General features: G+C 41.4%; 1 protein-coding gene across 2 annotated transcripts in view; it reads right to left on the bottom strand.

Annotated features, from left to right (window-relative positions):
- The window catches only part of MDGA1 (MAM domain containing glycosylphosphatidylinositol anchor 1), a 410,329-nt gene that overhangs the window by 70,353 nt on the left and 313,000 nt on the right, over nucleotides 1-26,976 (bottom strand). For both annotated transcript variants that reach the window (XM_042445010.1, XM_042445011.1), the window contains exons 11-12: nucleotides 14,559-14,736; nucleotides 8,903-8,926 (exon numbers count right to left, since the gene is read on the bottom strand). In XM_042445010.1, coding sequence (XP_042300944.1) covers nucleotides 8,903-8,926; nucleotides 14,559-14,736 — 202 coding nt within the window. The remainder of the gene's footprint in view (nucleotides 1-8,902; nucleotides 8,927-14,558; nucleotides 14,737-26,976) is intronic.

Genomic DNA, 26,976 nt, shown 5'->3' with positions numbered 1-26,976 from the left:
AAAACCATAAGGTTGCGAGTTCAATACCAACGAAAGGGCTCAAGCTTGACTCAGGCTTGCATCTTTCTGAGGTCACTAAAACGAGTACCCAGATTGTTGGGGGCAATTAGCTTACAGTTGTAAACTGCTTAGGGAGTGTTTAAGTGCACTGATAAAGAGTGTAGAAATATACTTGCTATTGCTATTTCTCCTTCTGGTATCCCCTTCTATCTTTTTTCTTTTGTCTCCCTCTTGCTCCCCACACAGTGACTACAGATGAAGAAACAGAGTACTCTTGTAGATGCCTGAACTGATAACTTTCAGAGCTTTCCAAGTTAGGTCCACACACTATCTAAATCTGATTCCAGTGTAGAGTTAAGGAGCAAAGGAGTTAAGAAGTTTGCATGGAAATATATTGAAGAATCAGGTCTTCTACTGAAATGAAAAGAAAGGTCCTGAGGTTACAGCTTGAAGAGGAGGCCTGGATCAGTTTGAAAGTGTGTGTAAAAACCTTTTAGGAGTTTTTCACACACAACAATAAAATGTAATTGGAGCAGGATAATAGTGTCTTTGGTAGGAGATTATCACATGATGTTGGCCCTCTTTGTTGTTCTCTTGGTGGCAGACTGTTTGGAAAGCGTTTCTTTACATTAATGCACAAACTCTATTATTGACACCCTTTCCCAACTATTGTAGTATTTCACATTATAGTGCAATAGTTAAATTCTGCTTTAATGCCGATCTTGGATGGTGAAGGGGTGGCCAGTGGACATGGTTTGGGTGCTTTCGACTTAGATACTCCAGTGATAAGGTGTAAAGGAGTAGGGAAGAGAAGCCAAAACTTTACTCTCTGCACCCCCACCCACCCCTTCTTCCAGCCCCATTCCAGACCCTGTCTGTCTGTCTCTCTCTTATGCATATACAAAGAAATATGCCACTGGAAATATGTGGCAAAACAGACTAACGGTTTAAGAAAGCATATATTGCATTAACCCTCAGCATCTTTCTTGCTTTTTCTACCTTCAGACTTCCTTAAGACTACCTTAAAATATAAATGAAATATATAAAATGAACAGTCCTAAGTTTAACAAGAGCCCCCCCCCCCCCCCCCGGGGAGTCCTTTCTGATCAGATTAAGCACTTGCAGGTAGAGCAGATAGATCTATCAGTAGCTGCTTCCTGTTTGCTTTCATCTGTCAAGCATTTAGTCTGTTCTAATGAATCAGAACCCTCTCCCCCAGGGGGAAAATGTCTTTTTAAACTTAGGACTGTTTTAATTTATATTTTGCAGGGGGTGGCATTTGCGTGTCTGTGTGTGTGTGTGCCTGTGTGTCAAAAGGAGCATGGTTAATATCTTAGCAGTGTGTGATAGGCTTTCAGTGCAAACTAATACTGTAAACCTAGAAAGTTATGATAAGAAACCCAGCAAATCCAATTGCATAGTGTTTTTAAAAATAACACTATTCTACTGGGAGAAGAGCCCTTGTGTGCTAAAGTTAAAGTGCAGATGTTAACAGGTTTTCTTTCTCTCTGTGTGTGTCTTTTTTTTTTTTTTTTTTTTTGGCCTTTTCCACTTTTTGCCCTTAGTAATTAAAGAAAACAGGATAGGTGCAAGATAAGCTTTTCTAAAAGAAGAAATTGGCTTGGTTTTAAAACCTTTAGAAAATGTAGATTTTACAGTGTCCTCCCTGTGCTCATCACAAGACACCACTGACTGCTCCTGAAACAGGAGATTACCACAGTTTAGCAACCAGGGCAGAAAGGTTGCCCCTGGTGACGCTCCAGTGAGTGCCAGGGCATGAAGGTCTCCAAGGAGGCTCAGCTGGCTAGAAAGTTCCTATGAATGAACTCAGCAGCCAAAAGGGAGCATGGCCAGCCACTTAACTGCTAATTAACCCTGACTAAGTGCTCTCTATGCGGTCCATTCATTTCTAATTAGCATCCTAATCCAAATTAGCCACCGTTTGTGAGGCTGAGTGGTGGGTACTGCCCAGCATCTGCAATTGGAGGAGAAGAGGGGCATTGACATAGCAGATCTGAGACTTGCAATAACATGTCTCTGTGGTTTATTTGATCTGTTTTGTGTCCAGGTCTGAACAGCAGGAGCCGAGAGGAGATGGCAGCTGCTTAGCTGCTTTTCCAAGGAGTTATATGAATGAGACAGCTGGGCTCTAATCAAGAAACACACAGAGTCCCATGGCAGAGAATGGCATTAAAGGCTGGTGCACAAGGCTTGGTAATTCCAAAGACACCTCTTAAGTACAGCCAGGGTTTTCAGTAATAACATGGCCAACTAGAATCTCATCTGAAGAAACGAGGCCATCATAAGGCAGGAGTCTTCTGATGGCCAAAATAACAACAACAACAGCAATAACTCTCACAGCATCACAAACTCAGACTTCTATTACAACTTCCAGAATCCTTCCATCATGTATGGTGTGCTGTGAGATTCTGGGAGTTGTAGTCCAAAAAAGTAACTTTTGGGACCTGTTTCAAGGCAGAATTTGATGCTGATTAATTCACTTTTCCCACACCAGTTTCAGCTTTCAGTGACTCACCAAATCCAAATAAAAACAAATGTGAAAATTGAAGTTCAAAACTGTACACAAGAAGAAAACAAAAAAGGCAGTCCTGAAACACCGAGGAAATAAGGTTATGTATCATCAAAGAGCCAGAGTGGTGTAGTAGTTTGAGTGTTGGACTAAGACTCTGAAATCAGAGTTCAAATCCTGGCTCAGCCATGTAAACTGGGTGTCCTTGGGCAAGTCACATTCTCTCCATCTCAAGAGGATGGCAATGACAAACCCCTCTGAAGAAATGTGCCAAGAAAATCCTGTGATAGATTTGCCTAAGGGTTGTTGTAAGTTGGAAACAACTTGAAAGCTCACGACAACAAATCACCATAAAAATAATAAAACAATGTTATATGCAACAAAACTTTGACATTGCATGCTTAAAGCATTCATTCATGTCATACATGGATTGAGCTGCATTTGGCATGAATAAAACCTATGCTGTCAAACTGGGCCAGGAACAGAGGATGGAGCACTGAACAAATGATCAGCTCCATCAGCACTCATACCACCCATGTCTAGGAACCTAAACCTGTTTCATGTTTTACTAGTCTGGTAAGGAGGCAGTGGCAGCTGTAATTCAGGCCTACCACAGCCCCTCCACATAGTTTAAGCACCACTAAATTTGACAGTATTTGCTGGTAGGTGAAGTGGGCAGAGATGGGTGCCAACAACTTAATAATATATCTATAAGCCAGAGCCAGACCTACCTTTAGATCACACCTGCTAGATCACACCTGATAGAATACTGAAGCCAACATGGCCACTGGACATCAGGGTGTATGCTGGCCACTATCTATGCTGATTGGGAAAGTCTAATACCTACAAGTTCTTGTGAATTTCAACTAAAGAAAACCCATTATATCAATGGAGATTAAATAACCAAGTTACCATTGATTCAGTGGGTCTATTCAAGATAGACACAACAGGATCTAGTCCTGGAAAAGTAATTTTTCCAAGCTCTCCTTTGGGTTGACTATTCATATGCCTCACAGTTAGCTACTTCTTTCTGGTTCCCATCATAAGATGTCAGTCTGGAATTAGCTGAACAGAGAAGTTAGTAAATTATAATTTAAGATGAGGAGAATAATCCTGTTGGATCAGACCTAACACTTTTTAGACCAGACTTCTCTACCCGCAGTGGCCTTCCAATTACCTATGGAAAGTCCACTAGCATGCACAAAGGCAAGAGCATCCTCTCACTCATGTTACACAGCAACTGGTATGTAGAGGCCTACTGCACCTCGTGCAAACCAAGAATCCCTTCACTTGCCTCTCCTAGGAAAGCATCTATTGAAACATCCACAGGAACAACTAATTAAAAGTTGAAGAAATGAAACTGAGGGTAGAGGATTTAAGGAGGCAGAACGTAATCAACAATACCCAATTTAATCAGAGCATTAGAGTTGGCATTATAATGCATTTAAAAGTAAAAAAGAAAAAAGAGGAAAGCACCACACTGGGAACTTTAATAATCACAAATAATCAAGGAGCCAAACAAACTGTGAATGGGGGTCAAATAATTTCTCCAAATTAGATTTAGTTTGGTTCTGGTCAGGCATGTTGCTGTATAATCTCAAAGGGCCTTCCTACTATCAACTCTTCTTTACTCTCTCTGGCCAGAGAAGATAGTAGAATTCTAGTGTTCTATCTATGCACACTCTAATAGCATTAAGCATGAACGCCTTATTAGCCAAAGAGAAAATGGATGAAGAAATAATCATAGTAAGTGATTCTCTAAGTCTGTAAATTAATCAACATTATGCTCCTCTGGATCAGGCTGCCATGGCCATTAATCATCTAATCTTCCCCTATATTCCCGCCTGGACTTTACTTGAATAACCATGTGTCATGACTTCTCTACCCTTATAACCCAAGACACACCCCACTCTGCACAATTACCACAAAGAGCAGTTATGGAACATAACATAGGTGGATAGAATAATATATAAAGGTTCTCTGCGTATTAAGGCTTTATGATTACATTTTGTTTAAAAGGCATTAGTCTGTTCCTAACACTGGGATAGACAAAAAGACTGATAAATAGCTGCCTTCACATAATAATGCCTAAACAAAGAGGTAGTTGTTCTTATTCCTGCCCTTAGACATCCTATCCCTCTATGGAGAGGCTTTGAGCCCTTGGTTTAAGGCCATGCTTAATTGGGAGTGGTGAGAAAGACAAGGTATAAATTCAATAAAATAAAATAAAAATGTCTGTGCATACTGTGTCTGGTGTGTGTGTGTGTGTGTGTGTATGTGTATGTGTATAATCTCCATCCTAATGTGTCTTGTGTTTCCTTTATGGATCAGTTTGTGGATCATGGTGATCAGCAGACCAATCCAACATAATTATAATGAGAGCATTTATACTAAGAACAGGGGCAGTAAATTGCTGGAGAGGGAAACTTTAACACTTGACTCAGGGCTGGCCAGCGTCAGGTTGAAAATCCTCCTTCTTCCTGGAGGTCTGATAAGTCATAAAATTAGGCTGTTCATATGAAAAGAAATGACATTTAAAAAGCAAAAGGGTTTATAGGGGGAAGCCTATGGCTTAAGGTCAGCGAAACCAACATATCTTCCTGTAAGAGTCTGCCCAAACCCTGTGATCCTCAGGAGAAGCCCTTTATTGAGTTCCACCACCTTCAGAGGTACAGTTGGTGGATACATGAGATAGGGCCTTTTCAGTGGCTGCCCCTAAGATCTGGAACTCATTCCCTGGGGAGCCTAGAATGGTCCCTTTTTGGCTGTTCTTCCATTGGCAGGTGAGGTTTTCTTTATTATAATAGGCTTTTAGAATTAAACACTTTTAAGAAAAGGGCTTTTTAGAGGGTCTTATATTGTTTTCAATTGTACTATTTTAAACTACTTTAAACTACATGCATTAAGTGCATGTTTTAAATTGTTTTAGTACTGTTAATAGTTTAATTCTATTTTATGTTGACCTTTTAACAGGTTTTAACTATTTTTAAATCATTTTAATTTGCAAGCACCTCAAGCCCCAATCTTGTTAAAAGATGGAATATAAATAAAAAATGATGATACCTCCTAGGTTTGCTCGGAAGTCGATTGATTGATGTTATTATGGTTGCTGCCATTATTATTATACAGTGCAGAATAAAAATCAATACAAAATACAAAAAGGCGCATTACACATGGCGCACCTGCATGGCTGTACTATGCTAAGACTATCTGGATGTGCCAGGTGTCTGAATACTTCCTGCTTGAATTCATCAGGAAAGAAATGTGACAAATACATAGCTGATTGTGAGTGACATTTCACATCTGGCAAAAATCCGGTCTGCATTGCAAGCACGGAGAAGCTGCAATGTGTGAATGGATGGGCCCTTGCCAAGTCAATTAAGAAAAAAGAGAATGTCTCCCTTCTCCCACAAAACACATATACTCAAAAAGTTCCTCAGAATGAAATACTGTTTGGGTAGCAGCTTCAAGTATGAGGATTTTTGAAAGTTATGTGGAAATTGTTGCAGAGAGAAGGTGTGTGTGCGCACGTGCATGCAAGTGAGCAAATGAATGAGAGAGAGAGAGAGAGAGAGAGAGAGAGACTCTGTGAATGCATCATGGTGAAACCATCTCCCTGCACTGCATTCAAAAGGAAGATGTTTATGGAACACAGATCATGAAACAAAGCATTTTCTTTATCATTTTCCCATGGTTGTTTCAGTAGAAAAATCAACAGACTATGGTAAAGAGAAATGGATCAGCCTTTGAATAACTGCAGTTGAGAAACTGAAAACACCCAACCCTTTGGCATGGACCACATAGCTTCAGAAGCAGATGAGAAGGTATCAATTTCTGTTCTTGGCATTTTAGTTAAAAAAATCTCAGGCAGCAAAGTTGGGAAAACCCTTTTCCTCAGAAGTTGGTAAGATGTGACTGGTATGGTTAGATAACAAAGAAGAAGGGGCTTTTGGACTACACTTCCCAGAATCCTGACTGACTGACTGACTGACTGACTGAGGTATTCTGGGAACTGTAGCCCAAACATTAACACTTCCAAGTGCTTATTGTTAGACTGTATTGGAAAAATTAGAACAACAGACTGATGTACTATGAGGTCTGTAGCACCCTTTCTTTACTCAAAATAGAATATGAGTTGGGTTAGTGTTTGATGTCACACAACATCTTAAAAGTGTGCTCAACATATGTATTTGGGGTAGGCTGATTATTTATGTGCACACTAGAGATGATCCATAAGATACTTTGGGCAGCTGAGCAATCTGATCTGCCTAATTGACCATGGCGGTAGAACAATAATTTATAACCAGCAGGAGGAGAAACAGTTTATAGCATCTGAAGGCATATTGGCTGTACATCATCAAACAAATAACTATGCTGATAGTAATTTTACTCCTTTATCACCCATTAATTCATTGCCTTAAATATTCAAAGCCAACAACTAATGGGTGGCCAGTTCTGTAGCACAAGCTGCTTATCTATTCTCAGTTCTTTAGCCAACCTCACTTTCACTTTCCTAAATAAAGAAGTGTTAACTTTATCTGTACTTCATGATCTACGGCTGAGTTTCATAACCTCTTGAAACTATTCCAGATAATCCTGTTCTTGTTAGAGCAACCAGTGCATCTTAAACACCTGGGATCTGGCATTTTAAAGATAATGAGAGCTTATAGTTCAACAAAAGTCAATATGAATATTATGAACAGAGTTGGAAAACTGAACTAGGCCAAGTGTTTTGGATTCTTCTGTTCAGACTAGCCTGTAACACAGGTGGCCTTAAAGGTGTTAGAAAGGCCTGTTACTGATTTTCACTCCCCACTACAGTACTCTCCTTTTGCCATACATAGTTTAGACTGTGAGCCTGTGGGCCAGTGATGGACAACTACCTGATGCTTTGGAGCCACATAAATCATTCAGTGGGGCTGTGTGTGCATGCACCCTGACAGTGTACCCCACAGCCCTTAATATTTTTTTATTTTTTTAATTAATTTAGAGAAATGTAAGGTGGGCCAATTTACCAGATTTTTGTCACTCTCTTGCATACTTTAACATTGGAAGGAAAATTTTTGGAAGCAGGAAATAAACTACAAGTGACTTTCTTCTAAGATTATTTTAGGTCTTCAAAAACCTAAGCAATCATGTTTAAATGCCAGATCTAGCTTCTGGGGTGCAATCTGCAACTGTATTACATGAGGTTGAAGAAGTTCTATGTTCCAGTAGTAGACTATATAAGACAATATACAGGAACAGTCTGACCTGATATAAAACAGTTCCTGTCTGTACAGATTCAAGTATTCTACCCTTGGGTCTTCTTCACTACCCTCCTCTTACTGACAGGACAATATAAGCCACTAGATCCTACCTCTAAGCCATGAACAGCTCAGGTACTGCCACAACAAAAGTAACTCCTCACTTATGTCATCTCTCATTCATCCCACTGTGATCTCTGCATATTCTTTGGCAGTAACTCCTTGACATGTTGGGATTGGAATTTTGTTGGTTAACCCCAATGACAGTAGAACCACTGTTTAATGGTAAATCAACATGTAGTTAAATCCAATTAAACGAATGGTTCTGACTAGAAAACTGAGAATAGTATTTAGGCATAAATATTTCATTGGGGAGAGCCAGCATGATACAGTGGTTTGAACATTGGATTACAATTCTGGAGATCAGGGTTTGATTCCCAGCTTCAGCATAAAAACCTACTGGGTGACTTTGGGCAAGTTACACTCTGTCAGCCCCAGAGGATGGCAATGGCAAAACCCCTCTGAAGACAGTTGCCAAGAAAACTGTATGAGAGGATCACTTTAGGGTCCCTATAAATAAAAAATGACTTGGAAGCACACAAGAACAAAGACAACAAAAACAACAGCAATGTTCATAGGGATTCTTAATGCTTGCTACCTATATATGAATCCTGTTTCTTCCATGACCTACCTCAACAGCATCTGTAGGAAATAAGATATACAGTTGGCCCTCCGTTTTTGCTGGGGTGCACAGGGTGCATGCCTGGGGGCACCCCCATTGAAAATAACGGAGGTCACTCCTCCGTGAATATTCAAGACCGCGGTCTCAAGTCCGTGAGAAAGGAGAGGTGACTGTATATTTACAACAATAACAAGTAAGGCATCACAGGATTTGAGATAAGAAGGGGATTAATTTCACTGGGCATTCTTATAACTGCTTTAGCTACATATTTTAGGTGCTTTGAGCATAATTATTCTAATAAACAAACAAACATTTATATTTACATCCTGCTCTTCCTCAGCTGATATCATCTTGATGGTTAATGATATTCTTTGAGTGCAGCAGACAAGACATATTAAATATACAAAGAAGCCTTTAAAGAAAGCATGGGTCAACCATACTTACCTACTGGGTTAGGGTAACTGATTGCTAGGAAAGAAAACAGAAAGAGAGATTAAAAAGGTTACTGTTACATTTATATGATTATACCCAAAGACAAAACTAGAAGAAAATGTTTGAATTTTCCCCTATGTATCTGATGAGTGTCCATGTCCCCAGGCACCCTCCAGGGACATAGCCAAGGGGGGGGGGTCCTTGGGGTCCAGACCCCCCTTCTTTTAGATAAAATGAATGGTGTGTGCCACTGTGCCGCCACACCCAAGCCCCTTTATAATGGTGGCACTTAGTTTGGATTCCCCCCCCCCTTTCCCCAAATCCTGGCTACGTCCCTGCACCCTCCCTGCCAACCTGTATGGCAATTTGGAGCTGTGGATGCTTCCACATGAGGGCTTTACTCTGCCATTGCATTGCTTCATCCTTAAAAGCTTGCAAAAGGCCTAAAAGGTGAAGTCAATCTGCAGTCCTCCTGAGTTTTTCTTATTGTTCTCCTTCCTCTTTTTTTCTTACCTGAGAAAACTCTTTCAAGGAAAAAGATGAAATATATGCATGGTGCCTTTCAATCACAAACTGTCCCTCTGTCTGAAAGCACCCCTAGAGTACATACAGCAGCTCCTACATGAAACAGGAATTGGTAAGCGAACTAAATCTAACTCCGGTGAGAGGAAAAATCCATGACAAATGGAGTATTTGAATCCTTAGGGAAACTGAAGCCATCTGTAATCCCACCAAAACTGTGGACTATACAGAAATGCAAAGACATGAGTGGGTGGTTTTATGTCTGATGGCAAGAAATCAAATATTCATGTGCAGTAGGAATGCATTTGATGCTGCTTGGTAACCAAAGTCAAGGCTCACAATATCTCCAATACTCCAAGCAGAACACAGCACACATACTTTCATTAGTTTGATTAAACTAAATAGTACTGTTTCAGAAACTGGACAATTGTTTTTAAAATAGTTACTTTCAGTTGCAGTTCCAAAATGAAAAAGCAAGAAAAAGTACTTACCATATACTTTTAAAACAACCCTTCCCTTCTTCATTTCTCAAAAGAATTTGTTAATTCTTAGTTATCTTAGGCGCGTTACAAACGCGCTGAAAGTACGCACTCTGTGCGTACTAGTGTTAGAAAGGGGTGTACTAGGGTTAGAAAGGGGTGTCTATTCTAGATGCCCCTCAACCCTAGTACGGGTGGAGCGCGTACAAAATGGCGGTGCCCTTCCACACGGGCACCGCCATATTGATGTAGTGGACGCACATCTTGGCGCCTCGTGACGTCATAAGCGCACCACAATTAGAAGCACCATTTTGGGGCTTCTTTTTTGCAGCGTGGAGGAGCCGCACGGTTTGTATGCTGGGGCTCCTCCATGCCGCAGGTGCCAGCAGACCGCCGATTTCAGGCGGTCTGTAATGCGCCTTAGTATTTTAAAAATCTGAATATTACAACCAGTTGGTCTGGAGTACAAAATGCACTCTCTTCTCATCCATCTCATCATTGCCTTAATAGCTATAACAGAACATAAAGCAGCAAGGTACCTTTGTGATATTCCTCCACTATTTAGGGAGTCTAGGAAATGCAAAAATGTTCAGCATTTAAACAGCTAAAGGTATCTTTGGGAGACAAACAGTGATATGGTTAAATAGTTTTAGTAATGGAAAGTCTTCTCATTTGTGATTCACCTATCATTACCTCTTAGATGTAAACTGATACTGTTAGGGATCTTTTGATCTTTCTTCGTCCTGCCCCTTTCTCTCCCACTTCTACTAAAGTGAAATTAGTTTACAGACTCTTTGAGGTTTCCACCCCAGGAGGCTTATGGATATGGATGGGTTCCTTATGGCTCTTGGAGAGTTTCATGATACATTGGCAAGTGATCCCATTGAAACCTTGGTTGGTCTCTGGAATGGGGAAATTACCAGGGTGGTGGACATGATCACTTCTAGGTTTTCCTTACCATGGAATGGGGCTAAACTAGCTTAAACTTGGATTCCTAAGGAACTGGCATCAATGAAACAAGCAAGATGGAGACTAGAACAACAGTGGCAGAAAATTCAAAATGGGTCCAACTGAAAACAGGCTAAAATCTATGTGAAGCAAGGCAATGTGGGGCAATAAGAGTAGCAAAAAAGGCTTTTCTTGCTAAAGGCTATTGCATCTACACAGAACCATTCTGTGCAGCAGAGCTGTTTCAAGTGGTAAAGGATCTGTCACAACCTGGCTGAAAGAAGAATGTAACTGTAAGTCACACAACAGCTCACTGTGAAGAATTTCTCCATCATCTTACAGATAAAATCACTTGGATTTACTCTGACTTAGGCCATATATGTCAAATAGAACACATTCCCTTTGTCCTCTTGGTTGGGAGACCAGTTGACATGGCCCAATCCCCAGCTCTGTTCCATTCAGAATCAGAAAAGGGGTTTACCTCCCCTTAAAATGATTTAAAATATCTCATTAATTGCTTTGTAGGAAGATTCAGAATCCTCTGTTCTGATGACAGGTGCCTGTTTGAAACATGTCCTGCTTTGTCATGCGGTATATCTGTCACTGCCACCAGTCATTTGTTCTGAGGTCAGACGAAGGTGCCCAGCCAAGTCATCAAGACTGGACAACTTGTTCTGACTTCAGAGCAAAGTGGCCCATGGCAGTTTTGGATGTGTTGGGTGGCTCAAAGGGGTGCATATGCAATCAGCTGCCTGGTGTCAAAACAGAGGGCCTTTACAATGGGGAAAGATCAGGGCAGCTGTGGGGTCAGGATACTCTAGGCTACCCCATGCCAATACAGATAGGACCCTTCACATCAGAGCCGATACAGTTCCAGTGGATGTAATTGTTCCTCCTGCTTATCTAGTGTTGATGGATACTTTTGAATTTGTGCAGCCTGGGGATGTGAAGAGGATCTGTGGAGAGGTGAGAGCCACAGACCCTTGCTCCTCCTGGCTAATTAAACAGGTCAGAGGACAGAAGTGACTAATGCCTCTTTACAACAAAGCAGGGTTCCAACATGCCTGAAGAAGATTGTGGTAATATCTGTTCAGAAAAAAAAAAAAGAACCTTTGCTGGATCCTTCAGTTCTGTACCACAAGTCTGGGAATAGGGAGCCTATGTTAGAAGGAGTTATGCAGCTTCACAGTTTGGGGGTATTCCTGGATTCAGCTCAGAGATTTAGCAGTGACCAGGAATGCTTTTGCACAATTGAAGCTAGTGTGCCAACTGCACTATAAGTCAGAAAAGACTTCTAGAGACACAGCAACAGCAACAAAAAAATTCAGAGATGAGCAACCTGATGCCCTCCAGATGTTTTGTATGGCAATTCTTACAAACCCAAACCAGCATGGCCAATCATCAGGGATTATGGTAGTTGTTGTCCAACACATTTGGATGGGACTATGTTGCCTGGTATATTCACTCTTTAGTACTAAAGCTATTAATGAAGTGTGTGTGTGTGCGCGCACACATGCCTTCAAGTCATCTGTTGACTTATGGCAACCCCATGGATTTCAAAGGTTTTTATTTAGGCAAGGAATACTCAGAAGTAGTTCTTTCCTCTGAAATGTAGCCTACAGGACTTGGTAGTCATTGAAACTCTCCCTTCCAAGTACTCACCAGGGCTGACCCTGCTTAGCTTCCAAGATCAGGCAGGTTCTGGTTGCCATATGCCAGAAATGATTCAAACATACACAGTAACAACCACAACAGATAGAGACTTCTTGAGAAGTTCAATGTTCTCTGCCTAAGAAAGAGAAAGTTAACTTCTCAAAGGGCAGGGACAATGTGGATCTCAAGGGAAGTTACTTTTCTGTCACTAATGAAGTTGAAATTCTATTACCTGTATTTTAATGCCTTTTGTCTCTAGTCCCTGCATGGCCAAGAAGGGGAATGGCCTCTGTCTGCATTGAGATCCCTCCAGATGATCTTAACTGATAACAGAAGCAGCATCTGAGACCAAATGTAGGCCTGTGACTCTAACATTGGTCCAAAACACACTGCGAAAATAATTCAGTTTGAGACCACCTTAATTGCTCTGGCTCAGTGCTAGAGAATTGTGGGAACTGTAGTTTTGTGAGACATTTAGCCTTCTCTGCCAAACAGTTCTGGTGCCAGAATAAACTACAATCCCTAGGATTCCCTAGCCAGGTGAGTTAAAGCGGTCTCAAACTGGATTATTTCTGCAATGTGTTTTGGAACATTGTCACTTTTCTTCTGTATGATTTGCCTGATGAAGAAGCTAGTGAAGCTTTGAAAGGTTGCGTATATATTTTGAGCAAATTAGTTGTCCCAGTAAAAGTATCACTGTTTTGTGGATTTTGCATTTTGTTATAGCTTTGCTCAGTATTAGCATACCATCCTTAGAGAGTACTCTAAGGTACCCCAGGCCAACATGACACCATGTGCCACACCACACGATGTGCAGCGTCCCAGTGTTCCTCTGGCGCTGTGTCCACATGACGCAGCACCAAAGGAGTGCTGTAAAGCTGTGGTGCTGTGGCTATTGCACCCTTTGCTATTGTATCCTGCAAAGGTACAATCTGGCTGTAAAACTAGGGGTGGTCTGCATAGATCACTGGTTTGTTTCTTTGATCACTGGTGTCTTCACAGCTTAATCAGGATGCTAGCCACTGTATGGACACATTCTCTATCAGTGAATCTGCAATCCTGACTCTGTAAAAATAACTAACCATAAGACAATAGGAGTGAAGTTAAGCTACAGTTGTAATAAATATATGCCTTTGTTTTTGGGGAAATGAATTAATTACAAATAACACATTATTTGCATCTAGTTCCTTCAAAGTTCTCACCTGTCTATTTTCCTTTTATAAATAAAGAATTTATTACTACAAATGCACCAAGGGATGTAATGAATACATTGGGCTATACATACTGCAGATTGATTGCTGTTGCTAAGGAGATGTGATTGTGAGATTTGTCTTTGGATATGGTTTGGAAACTACACATGCACCACTGATGTAAGTGTAATAAAGAAATCCAGGTATGGTGTATGTTTGGGCTCAAAAACCTTTCTGGAAACTACTAAATGATATTCATGTTTGATGGGTTGGATTCAGAGGGGTTCTTATTAGAAGGCAAAGCCTGTTAGACTCTTTTCTCCAGCAACAGCGATAGTACCACTTTAGGAGGTGGATTTTGCAAGAATCAGGTAGAGGCTGAAAATAGGTTTTAGGATCCTAAAAAAAGAATATTTATTAAAGAAGTCCATTCTTTAGATAGAACAGCCTGATCCTTGTTAAAATATTCTCGAACAATAAAGACAGTAAACATATACTGTATGCTCTGTATATCCTTCTCCAGAAAGAGAGGAAGAGAGCACACAGCAGAGCCTTCCTCCAGAAAGTGAGCGGTGATCAGCCTTTGATTAGTTTCTTTTTTTTGATACAACAGAAGGAACGGATATAAACCAGATGATGTAATGTGTCCATAATGCTTTAGGATCAGAGGAAGACAGAGGAAGCAAGCAGGCAAGAAAAGACAGGTCAAGTTCCTAATCTCTTATCTTATTTGTAGTGGACAAGAGAAAAGGGAGACCAAGTGCAGAAGCTGCTGCATCTTCCAACAAGGTTTCCTCTGGTCAATTCCAAACATGAGGACCATGCTTCAAGACCTTTGGTGACTATATCAGGTAGTGCAGAGAAAGAGACACTTACGCTCTATATAGTGGATGATGCGAGAAGCCATGTCCCCAGTCCCAAAGCGAGTTATGGGCGTCAGCCGAACCTCATAGCTCTGAGGCACCTTCAGGTCAGTCAGAAGATGTTCCTGTAGCATGCCCTTTTCCATCTTCCGCACAGAGACAGATTTGGGGGGCAAATCTCTATGATTCAGCTGCCAAGACATAAATCAGGGCTTAATTAAGCAAAATATATATTTCTGCAATCTTAAGAATGAAGATATATTTTTCTAGTCCAGATGTTTCTTCTAATCTCTTCTTACCAAGCAAGACTCTTAAACACAGTAAAGATTTTAGATACTCTGTATGGTTTTGCATATGTGGCATCATGCTGAATCTTAAAATATGAAACATTTTGACCCCTAGAATCTAAAAACAAAAACAAAACAAACAACCAAAATAGAAAGGATGTGTATGTGTGTGCATGTGTGCATTTCCAGCTTTCATATTTAACACATACAATTGCTAAAAACTTAGACCCAAGGACAGTTATTTGTGAAAGCTCAAGTGGACAGAATATTATAACGTCTATTTGTTGTGGCATGACTATTTCACAAATTATAAGGCAGATAGTCAGTAACAAGCAACAGTCAGTCAATCCTGACTCTTTGTATAGTATACATGTTTTCATGCCCCTGGTTGTAATATTGATACTTTAGATTCTCCAGATCAATCTAACAGAAATATGTGAAGGGCTTGGAAATAGTGAAGGGCCTGGAAACCATGCCCTATGAAGAGAGACTTAGGGAGCTGGGTATATTTAGCCTGGAGAAGAGAAGGTTAAGAAGTGATATGATGGCCCTGTTAAACATTTGAAGAGATGTCATACTGAGGATGGAGCAAGCTTATTTTCTGCTGCTGCAGAGAACAGGAACAATGGATGCAAACTACAGGAAAAGAGATTCCACCTTAACATTAGGAGGAACTTCCTGACATTAAGAGCTGTTCAACAGTGGAACACACTCCCTTGGAGTGTGGCGGAGTCCCCTTCTCTGGAGAGCTTTAAACAGAGGCTGGATGACCATCTGTCAGAGGTGCTTTGAGTGTGAGTTCCTGCATGGCAGAGGGTTGAACTGGATGGCCCTCACAGTCTCTTCCAACTCTGTGATTCTAACTTAAAACCATCACACCTGGTCCTATCCTCTGGGGCAGCAGTGAACAGGTCTGCCCTCTCTTCTCTGTGATAGCCCTTGAGGTATTTAAAGAGTTAAGTCATAGCACCTCTCATTCTTCTCTTACCAAGCTAAACATGCCTAGCTCCTTCAAACTTTACTTGTATGTTTTGTTTTCCATACCTCATACCATCCTTGTGCCCTTCTCTGTATCAGCTCCAACCAGTGTAGATCTTAAAATGAAGCACCCAGAACTGAGGCCTGACCAGTGCAGAATATAGTGGGGCTATTATGTTCCTCCACTTGGAAACTATGGCGCTTTACAGACCGCCCAAAAAGGGTGGTCTGCCGGCGCCTCCGCTTCTGCTGTCGGGAAGTCTCAGCCTCTAAACAGCGAGGCTTTCTGCCGGCTGAAAAAGAAGCCGCAAAAAGCGGCTTCTTTTTGCGCCGTGGAAATGACGCCATAAAGTGCCAATGGCGCACTCGAGGCGTCATTTTTGCTGCACAACGTGCGAATGCTAAGTGTCCACAACATCAAGGTGGTGGTGCCCATATGTATAGGGCGCCACCATTTTGTACGGGCTCGGCACGTACTAGGGTTAGGGGCGTCTGGAAAGGACGCCCCTTTCTAACCCTAGTACGTGCCGAGCACGTACTTTCCGCCCGTGTGGAACGGGCCACTGCTTCAATTAATGCAGGCTAAAATAGCATTCACTTTCTTTGCTGCAGCATCATGCTATGAGTCTATGATTTTATAATTTATTTAGACACTTTTGTGCACATAATGTACACCTATATGTACACAGACTCTTTCTGACGGGACAGAGATTGTTTGCTGACATGTCCATTCTATATTTATTTATTTATTTGTAAAACTAAAGTGTTATAACATTACACCATGAATTTAAAAAAGTTTTAAAACTCTACAGTTTAAAATTTATATACAGCACACATACAGGCACATTTTTAAAATCCCTTTTCTTTTATTAGCCGCTCAGTTTCTGAAAGGTAGCCTGAAAAACAAGATAGAGAGACCCAGCCTAGCTTCATTCAGAAGACAGTTCCACAACCTAGAACCATCGTGGAACAGTAGCATTACTGGGGGTGTGGGTGGATGTGGACTGCAGTGGGTGACACCCCAGAAGGCAGGTGACACCCCAGGATGGGGAGTGACACTTGGTTGTCTTCCTTCCCCCAAGGACGTTGTGTTTGCCTGCACGGGGGCTTTTCCGCCCCCCCCCTTGGGATCTGCTCAGACCTGCACCGGCACTGCCCCGGGGTGCACTGGTGCTAGTGATTTGAGAAACCCATGTTTTTCTTCTCGTTCATTGAGAACTTGATGAGAATTTTTTAAATAAATATTCGTTCCACAAGTCCCCCTTTCAAAAGGTGATTTCTTCTCTCCCTTTCAGCAGCTAGAGAAATATTTTTCACAGATTTCTCGAATGACAATAAAAGACAAGTCGAATAATTACGCTAATTACTTTGCATTTCAAACTCAATTACCATGTCAAAAGGAAGTTTGGCAGATGTTTAAAGAACATTCCCATGCTTAAAAAAACCTGAAGGCACTCACACAAAAGGGGGAAAAAAGCCCAGTCTCAACAAATAAACTGAGGCGGGGTACAGACCGCCGCTTTGCGGCGGTCTGCCGCCGCCGCCAGAAGGTCCGCGGGGGAGCCGGAGCCTTCAGACGGCCCGACTCCCGCACGGACCGAAAAAAGAAGCTCCAAAATGGAGCTTCTTTTTGCGTCGCGTTTGCGACGTAGCGAGGCGCCAGGGGCGCGCTCGCTCCGTCAGCAGCGGCGCGACGCGTCTGGACGCTGTGCGTCCGATACGTAAAGATGGCGGCGCCCATGTAGAAGGGGCGCCACCATCTTGTACGGACGGAGTCCGTACTAGGCCATGGGGCGTCTAAAAGAGACGCCCCTTTTTTAAAATGGGACGTCCGGAGGACGTCCCAAATGGCAATGTAGAAAGCCCCTATGATTGAAGCCCCAACAAGTAATGGTAGAGTTGAGGGGACACTCCAGGACCATCCAGTCCAACCCCCTTCTGCTATGAAGTAATATATAGGAAAACATGGGATCCTAGAGGACATGTAGTCTGACAGGGGTCAGGGTGGGGTGCATGGCAGGAATTCTGCCATGATGGATAAAACCTAGCATTTAAAGGGATTCAATGGGGTCATCCAACCACCCCCCTCTTCTACCATGAAGGAATACCTAGGGGTTGGAGTTGAAGCGGAGAGCATGTCAATTGCCTGAGGTCAGCCAGTGAATTTCTATGTAAACTGGGAGGCTAGAGACCTGATCCCAGCTCAGCCATGTAAATCCACAGGGTGACATTGGGTAAGTCACACTCTCTCATTCATGGATATTCTGCACTCTCCTTGCCTATTATTATTATTATTATTATTATTATTATTATTATTATTATTATTATTGCATGACCTTAGCATCACCATGGGAGAGGTGCAGAGACAGAGAGAGAATTGGTCATGCCCTGCCTTTGAGGCTGAGAGAATGTGACCCTCACAAAAAAGAAGAAGGGGCAGGGTGGGGTGCATGGCAGGAATTCTGCCATGATGGATAAAACCTAGCATTCGAAGGGATTCCATGGGGTCATCCAACCACCCCCTCTTCTACCATGAAGGAATACCTAGGAGTTGGAGTTGAAGAAGAGAGCATGTCAATTGCCCAAGGTCAGCCAGTGAATTTCTATGGTGAACTGGGAGGCTAGAGTCCTGATCCCAGCTCACCCATATAAATCCACAGGGTGACATTGGTTAAGTCACACTCTCTCATTCATAGATATTCTGCTCTCCCTCTGAGGCTGAGAGAATGTGACCCTCACAAAAGAGAATGTGAGAGAATGAAGATCTGCTGAACTTTTCCCCTGCCATTCGCTTCTCCTTTTGTCTCTTGTCCCTTTAGATTGGAAGCCTGAGGGCAGGGAAAAGTCTAGCAATTTGTAAGCTGCTCTGATAGCCTTTTGGCTGAAGAGGTGGGCAATAATAATAATAATAATAATAATAATAATAATAATAATTGTTGTTGTTGTTGTTGTTGTTGTTGTTATTATTAGAGTGCTAATCCCAGCTCAGCCACGTAAATCCAGAGGTGACCCTGGGTAAGTCATATTGTCCCAGCCTCAGCGACATTCTGAACAATCCTTGCCCAAAAGCAAACCAATCACAGAATATATAAATAAATAAATGGTAACTTTATCATTTAAAGAGGCTTTCTTTAAATGAAACAAAACCAAAGGGCAAAGCCATCATAATTCATGATGATGACAAAGCAGTATAATGAAAGGAAACAAGGCACCCTCCCCCATGATTGATCACTTCACACCTTTGCTCTGAAAAAGGAATGAGAAGAAGACTTTAGCAGGGAATACTTCAATTAATAATAATAATAGTAATTGGCAAGGAGAGTGCAGCATATCCATGAATGAGAGAGTGTGATGTACCCAATGTCACCCTATGGATTTACATGACTGAGCTGGGATCAGGACTCTAGCCTCCCAGTTCACCATAGAAATTCACTGGCAAGGAGAGTGCACATTCTCTCAGCCTCAGAGGCAGGGCATGACAAACCTCTTTCCAGCTCTCTCAAGGTGATGCTAAGGCAAACCTACTTTTATTTTGCATTTTAAAATATATATATATATATTAAAATGCAAAATAAAAATGCAAAATATATATATGGCAAGGAGAGTTCAAAATATCCATGAATAAGAGTGTGTGATGCATTCAAAAAGAGCATGGCATAAAGGGCAGAATGTCTTATCTACCACCAACACACAAAATTCCTCCCCTTTTGTTCTCTTTTGTTTTTCAAAGTAAAGCTGTGAGTGAGCAAAGATGGGGGGGTGGGGGAATCACCCTAACAAAGGAAATAGCCTCTGGTAAAACCCAGGTAGCTTTTCTTACGCAAAATACTCCAAATCCCAGCCATTGTCAGCTGAAAGTTTCGTCTCTTCACTTCATTTGGAAATGATTAAAAATCAAAATTCTTACTCATGATCGAGAGAATATGATTGGAGAATATTCTTTACATCCCTAAGGGTGCTCCCCAGGCCATGCTGGCTCTCCTCGGTCCGGGTAAGCTCTTCCCGGGTGTCATTGGTTCTCCCTAGGCCTGTGGCCCTCAAGGAGTCCTTCCAGCCCTGGACTTTTGGAAAACCTACCAGAAGTCTAGTGCTTGAAGTCCTGACCCCCACACTGGGTATGGGTATCACCTATTGTGGGGATGCCACTGTGGTGGAGAAGGCCATCTTATGTGTCATCACCAAATATACAGCTGTGTGTGGCTCCGTATAACAGACAAGGTAAACAGCAGATATATCTGCCTCACCAGACACCCCCAGCACGTTAAAAAGCATAGCTCCTTAAGTTTAACCACCAAAATAGAAATTACAAGAAAAGTCAAGGCTGGTGGGAGAAAAGCATCATTCCTGGAAGCTTTCAAGTCCTAGAAAGATCAAAAATGTTCTTTTTATTTATGCAAGACTTAGCTGACCTGGCTGTTTCATATCACATGTGCAAATTGTTAGTTTTAGATGAAACATTTGTTGAAAATGGTTGAAGTGCTCTTCTCTTTTGTAGCGTAGGAGCTTATCCCTGTTCTTTCTATGTTGTTTCTGCCTTGCATATCAAATTTTCTGCCAAAGAAGTAATGTTTAGGAACATATTTATTTTGCTAACTATAGTGTACCTGTATAGTCTTTCACATATCATAGATCCACACAATGTGCACATATTAAAATCTGAAATATTTTTGTCCTGAATCAAATTATTTACTTGGTTCTCAAAAACACACAGAAATATTTTAATATGTCGTTCTCAGCTTTGTCAAAATGTCTTTCTCAGCTTTGTCAAAATATGTCCACTTTAATAGAACACTCTGTTACCAATTCTTGCTAATCATCGCTCTGTCCTCAGGCTGAACTGTTCTGAATTACAGATGTGGACAGTGTGCCTATCACTCTGACTTGCTCCCTTTACATTAACCTTCTGCCTCCAAATGCAATGGAAAAAGTTGTCCTGTTGCCAGTGGTGTACAGGATATCTCTCCCTTATCTGAAATTCCAAAAACAGAAATAGTTCAAAACCCAAAACTTCTTTCATGAGCGGCTGAGATAGTGACACCTTGGCTTTCTGATTGTTCAGTTTACACAAACTTTGTTTCATGCACAAAATTAAATTTAAAATATTGTATAAAATTACCTTCAAGCTATGTGTATAAGATGCATATAAAACATAAATGAATTTTGTGTTTAGACTTGGTTCCCATCTTCAAGATACCCCACTATGTACATATATGGAAATACAGGCATTCCAAAATAAAATTTTTAAAAATCCAAAAATCCAAAATACATTTAGCCCCAAGCATTTCAGGTAAGGGAGACTCAACCTGTAGTAAAAACAAACAAACAAAGAAACAAAAAAAGCCCTGCCCAAATGGTCAAGCTTTTGTACATGAATTGGGAGGTGGGGGGGGGGGGAAGGTGCCATCATGCTTTTTGCCTCAGTCAACAATGTCTTTGGCTGGGCCAAGTTTGATAGCTGGCTAATTTGCTGAGTGAAAATGTATGTTTTCTTTTTAATCTCTCTATGAATTCCTGCCCTCTGATTCCACTGAGTCATTTGAAATATGTTAGAGTTGTCATGCTGTCTTGGATAGCTAGGGAGATGAGAGAAAGAGGAGGGATGTTCGTGTATTATCTGCCCTCCCATTTCTTGAAGCTGTTTGGAGTGATGGCAGGGAGAGGCAAATGGAAAGAGATCGAAAGACATAACTAAGAGACGAAGGGAGCCTGCTTCCATGTAAATTTCTCTGTTTCTTACTTTGCTAAAAGGAGACTGCTGTATAGCAGTACTTCGGCTGTATGGCCTTTTCAGATTGCTGCAACCAGTTTAATGACTATAAACATTAGGTATGACTATTAAATAGTGTGTGTGTGTGTGTGTGTGTGTGTGTGTGTGTATGTTTAACGCTTTCCTTTTGTGCTGTGTTTGTGTTTCTCAAGTGTCACAAAATCTCAATGAGGAGTATTACAAAACCTCATTTTTGGATTGATGAGAAGCATCACAGTAGTTCAGGATTTATTTGGAGAAAAATGGTGTGTGTGTTTGTGTGTGTGTGTGTGTGTGTGTGTGTGTGTGTGTGTAGAAGACAGTATTATATAGATAGAAATTAATACTCCTGTGCATAAATATTATTTCCTGCGCAGAAAATGCTGTTTTCTGCATTAAAAAAATATTAAGCAAATTTTATGCAGACTACATTACAAACTGTAAATTGTATTAGAAAACTGGGCAGTTTTTCTAAACTGTCTAGCAGCAAGAAGAAAATTGCTAAAATCACTTGTTGATTCCTTTGAGAATGATATTAGTGCACAACTGCATCCATGGCAATGGTCTTGACCCAGCCACTTTCTCTTTAGCAGATGTTTAACATTTAGAGACTCCAAAAGTAACTATATTCGTGCAACTGAGTTGCATAGTTCCACGATTATGAACTACTATGATTTCTGATTTAACTGAAACAAGCTGGTGGAACTCCGGGCTCCTTGGGTAACTAGGCTTGCCTTCATGCATCTTCAAGCAGAACACAGTTGTGTCAAAACATAGAATTCTCCTCACCTACTTTCTTTGGTTCTTTTAACCAGAGCCAAAGGGAAACCTCCCTTTGTTGCATCACTGAGATCTAGGACAGAGACAACCTCTCAGGGATTTGGCCAAATAAAAGAGAATAACAGTGTTTCTGGAATCTAGCCAGAATCTATTTTTAATCAGACACAGATTCAAATGATATCTCTACAGCTAAGCCATTCTGTTCATCTGAAGGTCTCTCACCATCTCAGACATGCGAGAACATATTCTATTCACAGGAGCACCCCGCTTCCCAGCATACAAAAGACTAGCTGTTTCCTTGAATAAGAGGAGACCTCATAGCAGAACAAGGTGAAATATGGTATCAAAGAAGAAAGGGTATTTTGAAAACACTGAACCAAATTCTTTTCACAGGGAGACAGCTGTCCCAAGGGTAGATTACAGCTGGTACACTCAGCTGTCTCAAGGCCAACCCTTGAGACTAGCAGTACAACCCTACCTCATGAAGATGGCGGAGGATCAGCTGTGTCAACAGTAAGCCAGCTGAAGCTGCAGCGAATCCAAAATTTCTCATCTTATTGAAACTTGCAATTACTTAGGGACAGTGGCTTTGTCCCTTGTCTGACAATCCTTTCTTTCCCACTTCTGCTAGAGCAGTTATGTCAGTGAAGGGACAACCCTGTCCCTCTGAGATCACCCAGCAAAAGTGGGGTCTGATGGCTAGTTCTGGCAACCAAAAGCCCATTCAGCTGAAACAAGAGGCTTCTACCTGTTTCTAATGCCTTTCAGAGGGCACATTTTTGAGTTAGGATAGTAATATAATTTCCATTCCAAACATGGGATGGCTCATTAGGCTGCTGATACCTCTAGGTTTACTAAATCTGCAAATGCACAGTATGAACTGCTGAAATAATTGAGATCCTACTTTTGATTAGTTAAGTGAACATTGATTCTTCTGTAAAAGCACAGTCCATGGTCTACTAGGTGAGCAAACTGTTTGCATGAGACACCCATATGGTACATCTATATCCATGCATCTATCCATGGAAGCCACAAGGCACCTAGGTATCATTCCTACATGGCAGGGAGTTGGAGTAAATGGCCCTTGTGGCCTCTTAACATTCTATGATTCTGTGTCCTAAGGAACAGTTCTTAGGGCATTTCCCTATATTACCTGAAGTGTGCTTGGTAGCTTCCTTGAATTAATATATGTTCCCACATGAATAGTTTTAATATAGGACAGAAAATGGAAGGGTACCAATAAAAAACAAGTACATGCTAGCTAATGTTGCTGGGGAGAGCTGATAAACCCAATCATTATTACTTGCTTGAAATTGCTTGAGAATAGTATCCTATTCTCTTGCTTAGAACTGGCACTCTCCTCCCCAGTCTGTCATATTGAGATTGCATGGTTTGTGTCCATGAGATGGAGAGTTTTCAGAATGAGTTTCAACAACACTAGCAAACATGATAGCATTCTATACTAGAAAATAAGTGTCTCTCCTATGAAAGCCCTCATGTGAATTATTTTCCTATCTCATACCTCTTTTTTTTTATTTCTACAGACTATTTATGAAATGAGAAGCATAATTATGTTACATAGCCAAACAATATAAAAGAGTAAAAAGATACAGGTAAAAGAGGCCAGCTTAGATGTCAAATAGCAGCCAAGACATATCAGCATTGCTTGGACAATCATATCTCAGTTGAATAAACTAAGAAGTCCTATCACTCCTTCCTTCACAGCAAACAAACCAGGAGGTTTTCAACTTTGTATAGTTTCCCTGACCATCTAAACTGGAAAACAATAGTTAGTAGTTTTTGAAACAGACCAGAAAATGGCTTAATATCCTGTCTTGTTCCAAAACTTTTAAGTATTGTTTCCCAGTTCAGACAAAAATCCAACTGAATACTGATTTCACAACCACTGCTAACTGAGAAGACCTCCAAGAAAGCCCAGATCCCTGGAGTTTTCCCAAAAACCTGCATAGGATAAATTTTAAAAACATTTTATTCATCCATTCATAAAATTATCTTTGAATTGTCTTGTGGCCTCCAAGGTGGCTTACAGTTTTAAACAGCTTTGGAGTCCCACTAATGGGACAAAGGTGAGATATCAAATATTGAATAAATTTATGAAAACCTTAAACAATTTACAAAACCTAAAACATCACAAACAGCAAAACTGAGAGCAGGAGAAAAACAGTCTTAAAGAAAGAGAAGAGCTAATACATTTCAAATAAAAAGCCAAGCAGAATAACAGCAACAAAATTGTAACAGCCTGACTAAAATGAAACAAAGAGAGGGGTCAGTTTAATCTCAGCAAAAAGTTATACAATCAGGATACCGCTACAAAGAAGGTCTTGTTTGCACAGGCCAAAAGGTCTGTTTCTCCTGACCTCATTCTGGTGTTGTCCTGTTTGGATGATGCATGCCCAAACTCCAGTTCTGGTATGAGCAGTCTGGATGATGTCTGGCACGTTCTGCACCAGAACTGGGGTAAAATGACCTTAAAATGACATTTCAAAAGGGCAAGGCAGCTGTGGGGCCAGGATACTCTGAGCTGCCCCCCAGAGCATGCATACAGGAAAGGACCATCACCTAACCTCTGTTGGTCATGGAGCATACTGAAGGCCCTCCCATATTTCAAGAGGCAGTCTTTCAACTATGCTGGCCTCAAGACGTTTAGGACTTTATAGGTGAGGACCAGCATCTAGAATTTTGCCCAGAAACAAATTACCAGCACAGACTGGTGCATTACCATAAACAAAGCATGTAGCACAAAGCAATCTAGCCACCACATTTTGCAGTAGCCTTCTTTCTGCTTTCTGAACACTTTTTCAAAGAGTGGTCCCATGTAAAATGTGTTGCAGTAATCAAAGTGGGAGGTGATTGTGCCATTCCTCACTCAGAAAGCAAATAATGACTCCTAAGTACCAGAAGCTGGATGCCAGACAGAGAGACAACCAGTGACCAGAGATCAGAGGATTAACAAGAAATTATCTGTTTGATAATTAAAGAGGAGGAAGCGAAGGAGAAAAGGAGATGGGAGATCATTCCCAGGGGGGTCTTTAGGCTGCCATTTCACCCACAAGGACTCACATATGTTTTCCATCCAGCAAGCCATTGCTAACACATTAAGGCTGAAATTTGGCTCCAGCTATCAGACCCCTAAACATGTTTCTCTCTTATGATTGATGGTAGTAGCTCTGCACTGAAACAATAGCTCATGTCTCAATTTGGGAGATTTTTCTTCATACAGCCCCCCCTGACACCGTCATTATGTGTTTTGTATCTTGCTCCGTCATTATGTGTTTTGTGCTGCTGTCCCTCAATTGAAACAGTCTTTCTCTTCCTATCACACCATCCCAGCACTGTGGTCCAATATTAGTCTGGTACAGTTAATAAAACACACACAGGCACCAACAGCGGGGGGGAAATGCAGGCTGCCTTATTAGAGATTCTGAATCCTCAGTGGAGGAGCTCGTGCAGGACCCAGCAATGAGCTCATTCATCACTGGGTGCAGTTAGCTGCCAGCAGGGCTAGAGCAGAAGCACGGCGTAGCTCTCTGTCTCATCTCTTTGCCTTCACCTCCTTCCATTTCCTATAATGAGAACAAGGGGTGAAGCGGGCGGGGAGCCAGGCCATTTCCCACATCCACAAACATCTTGCTGCAGGCATCACAGGTGCAGCCCTGGCCTGGGAAAGGGAGAAATCAGGAAATCGAATACTCTGATACATCCATTCAAGCTTATGGCTGTGCTTCCTAAAACTGATGCTCTTCCTCCTTCTCAACCATCTTTGGAAAACAACATTATATAAGTAATATGAGAATCCTGAACACCTCATGTAATGACTCAAGATCTGCTCAGGTGTTATGACACAACACAGCAAATGGACATGATGTGAGTAAGGATAGGTCCATATATATCAGCCTTTCTTAAAGATCCCCTAACATCTCCATACTGAGCAAACAAGGGGGATTCAGCTCAAGTTAATTCTACTTGCATTTGCTTGAATATATGTAGAACCCATCTGTAGACCTTAGCCACACATCACAGGGAAACTGAAGGTGGCATTTCTGGACCTAGCCCCTCTTCTCTTGTTCATGATTCTTATTGAAAAATAGCACCTCAATGGGATGTTAGGCTTCAATCCTATATGGATTTGATAGTTCATGTCCTGTTTTGTCATAGTAGCTAGTGAGCCAACAAAGTGTAGCAATCTGAGTGCTGGATCAGCAATCTGGGAGACCCAGGTTCAAATCTCACCTCAGCCATGGAAATCCACTGGATGACCTTGGGCAAGTCAAATTCTCTCAGCCTAAGAGGAAGGTAATGCAAAAACTTCCTCAAATGTCCCCTAACTTTCCCCAAACTACTGTGTGCAATTTTATTAGAGATTATCACACAGGGTAAAAGAGGGATGCTCCAATCCTTACTCCATCCTTAAGGTGTCTTTAAGGCATGATTGCATGAAGATTATCATATAAAGTCTATCCTTATCCCATCCTTTTGCTGTTCTTATTGTGCTATAAGATTATCAGATGACGTTGCATTCATCCTGTCCTTCTCCTGTCACTGAAGTGGCATGGTCACTGTGTATTAACGGAAATTCCCATTAGTACAATTATGGGGCCACCGATAGGAGAAAGACGGGA

The sequence above is a fragment of the Sceloporus undulatus genome, chromosome 1 (genome assembly GCF_019175285.1).
Source record: "Sceloporus undulatus isolate JIND9_A2432 ecotype Alabama chromosome 1, SceUnd_v1.1, whole genome shotgun sequence".
Taxonomy (NCBI): Eukaryota; Metazoa; Chordata; class Lepidosauria; order Squamata; family Phrynosomatidae; genus Sceloporus; species Sceloporus undulatus.
This window is presented reverse-complemented; position numbering and strand designations above follow the sequence as displayed.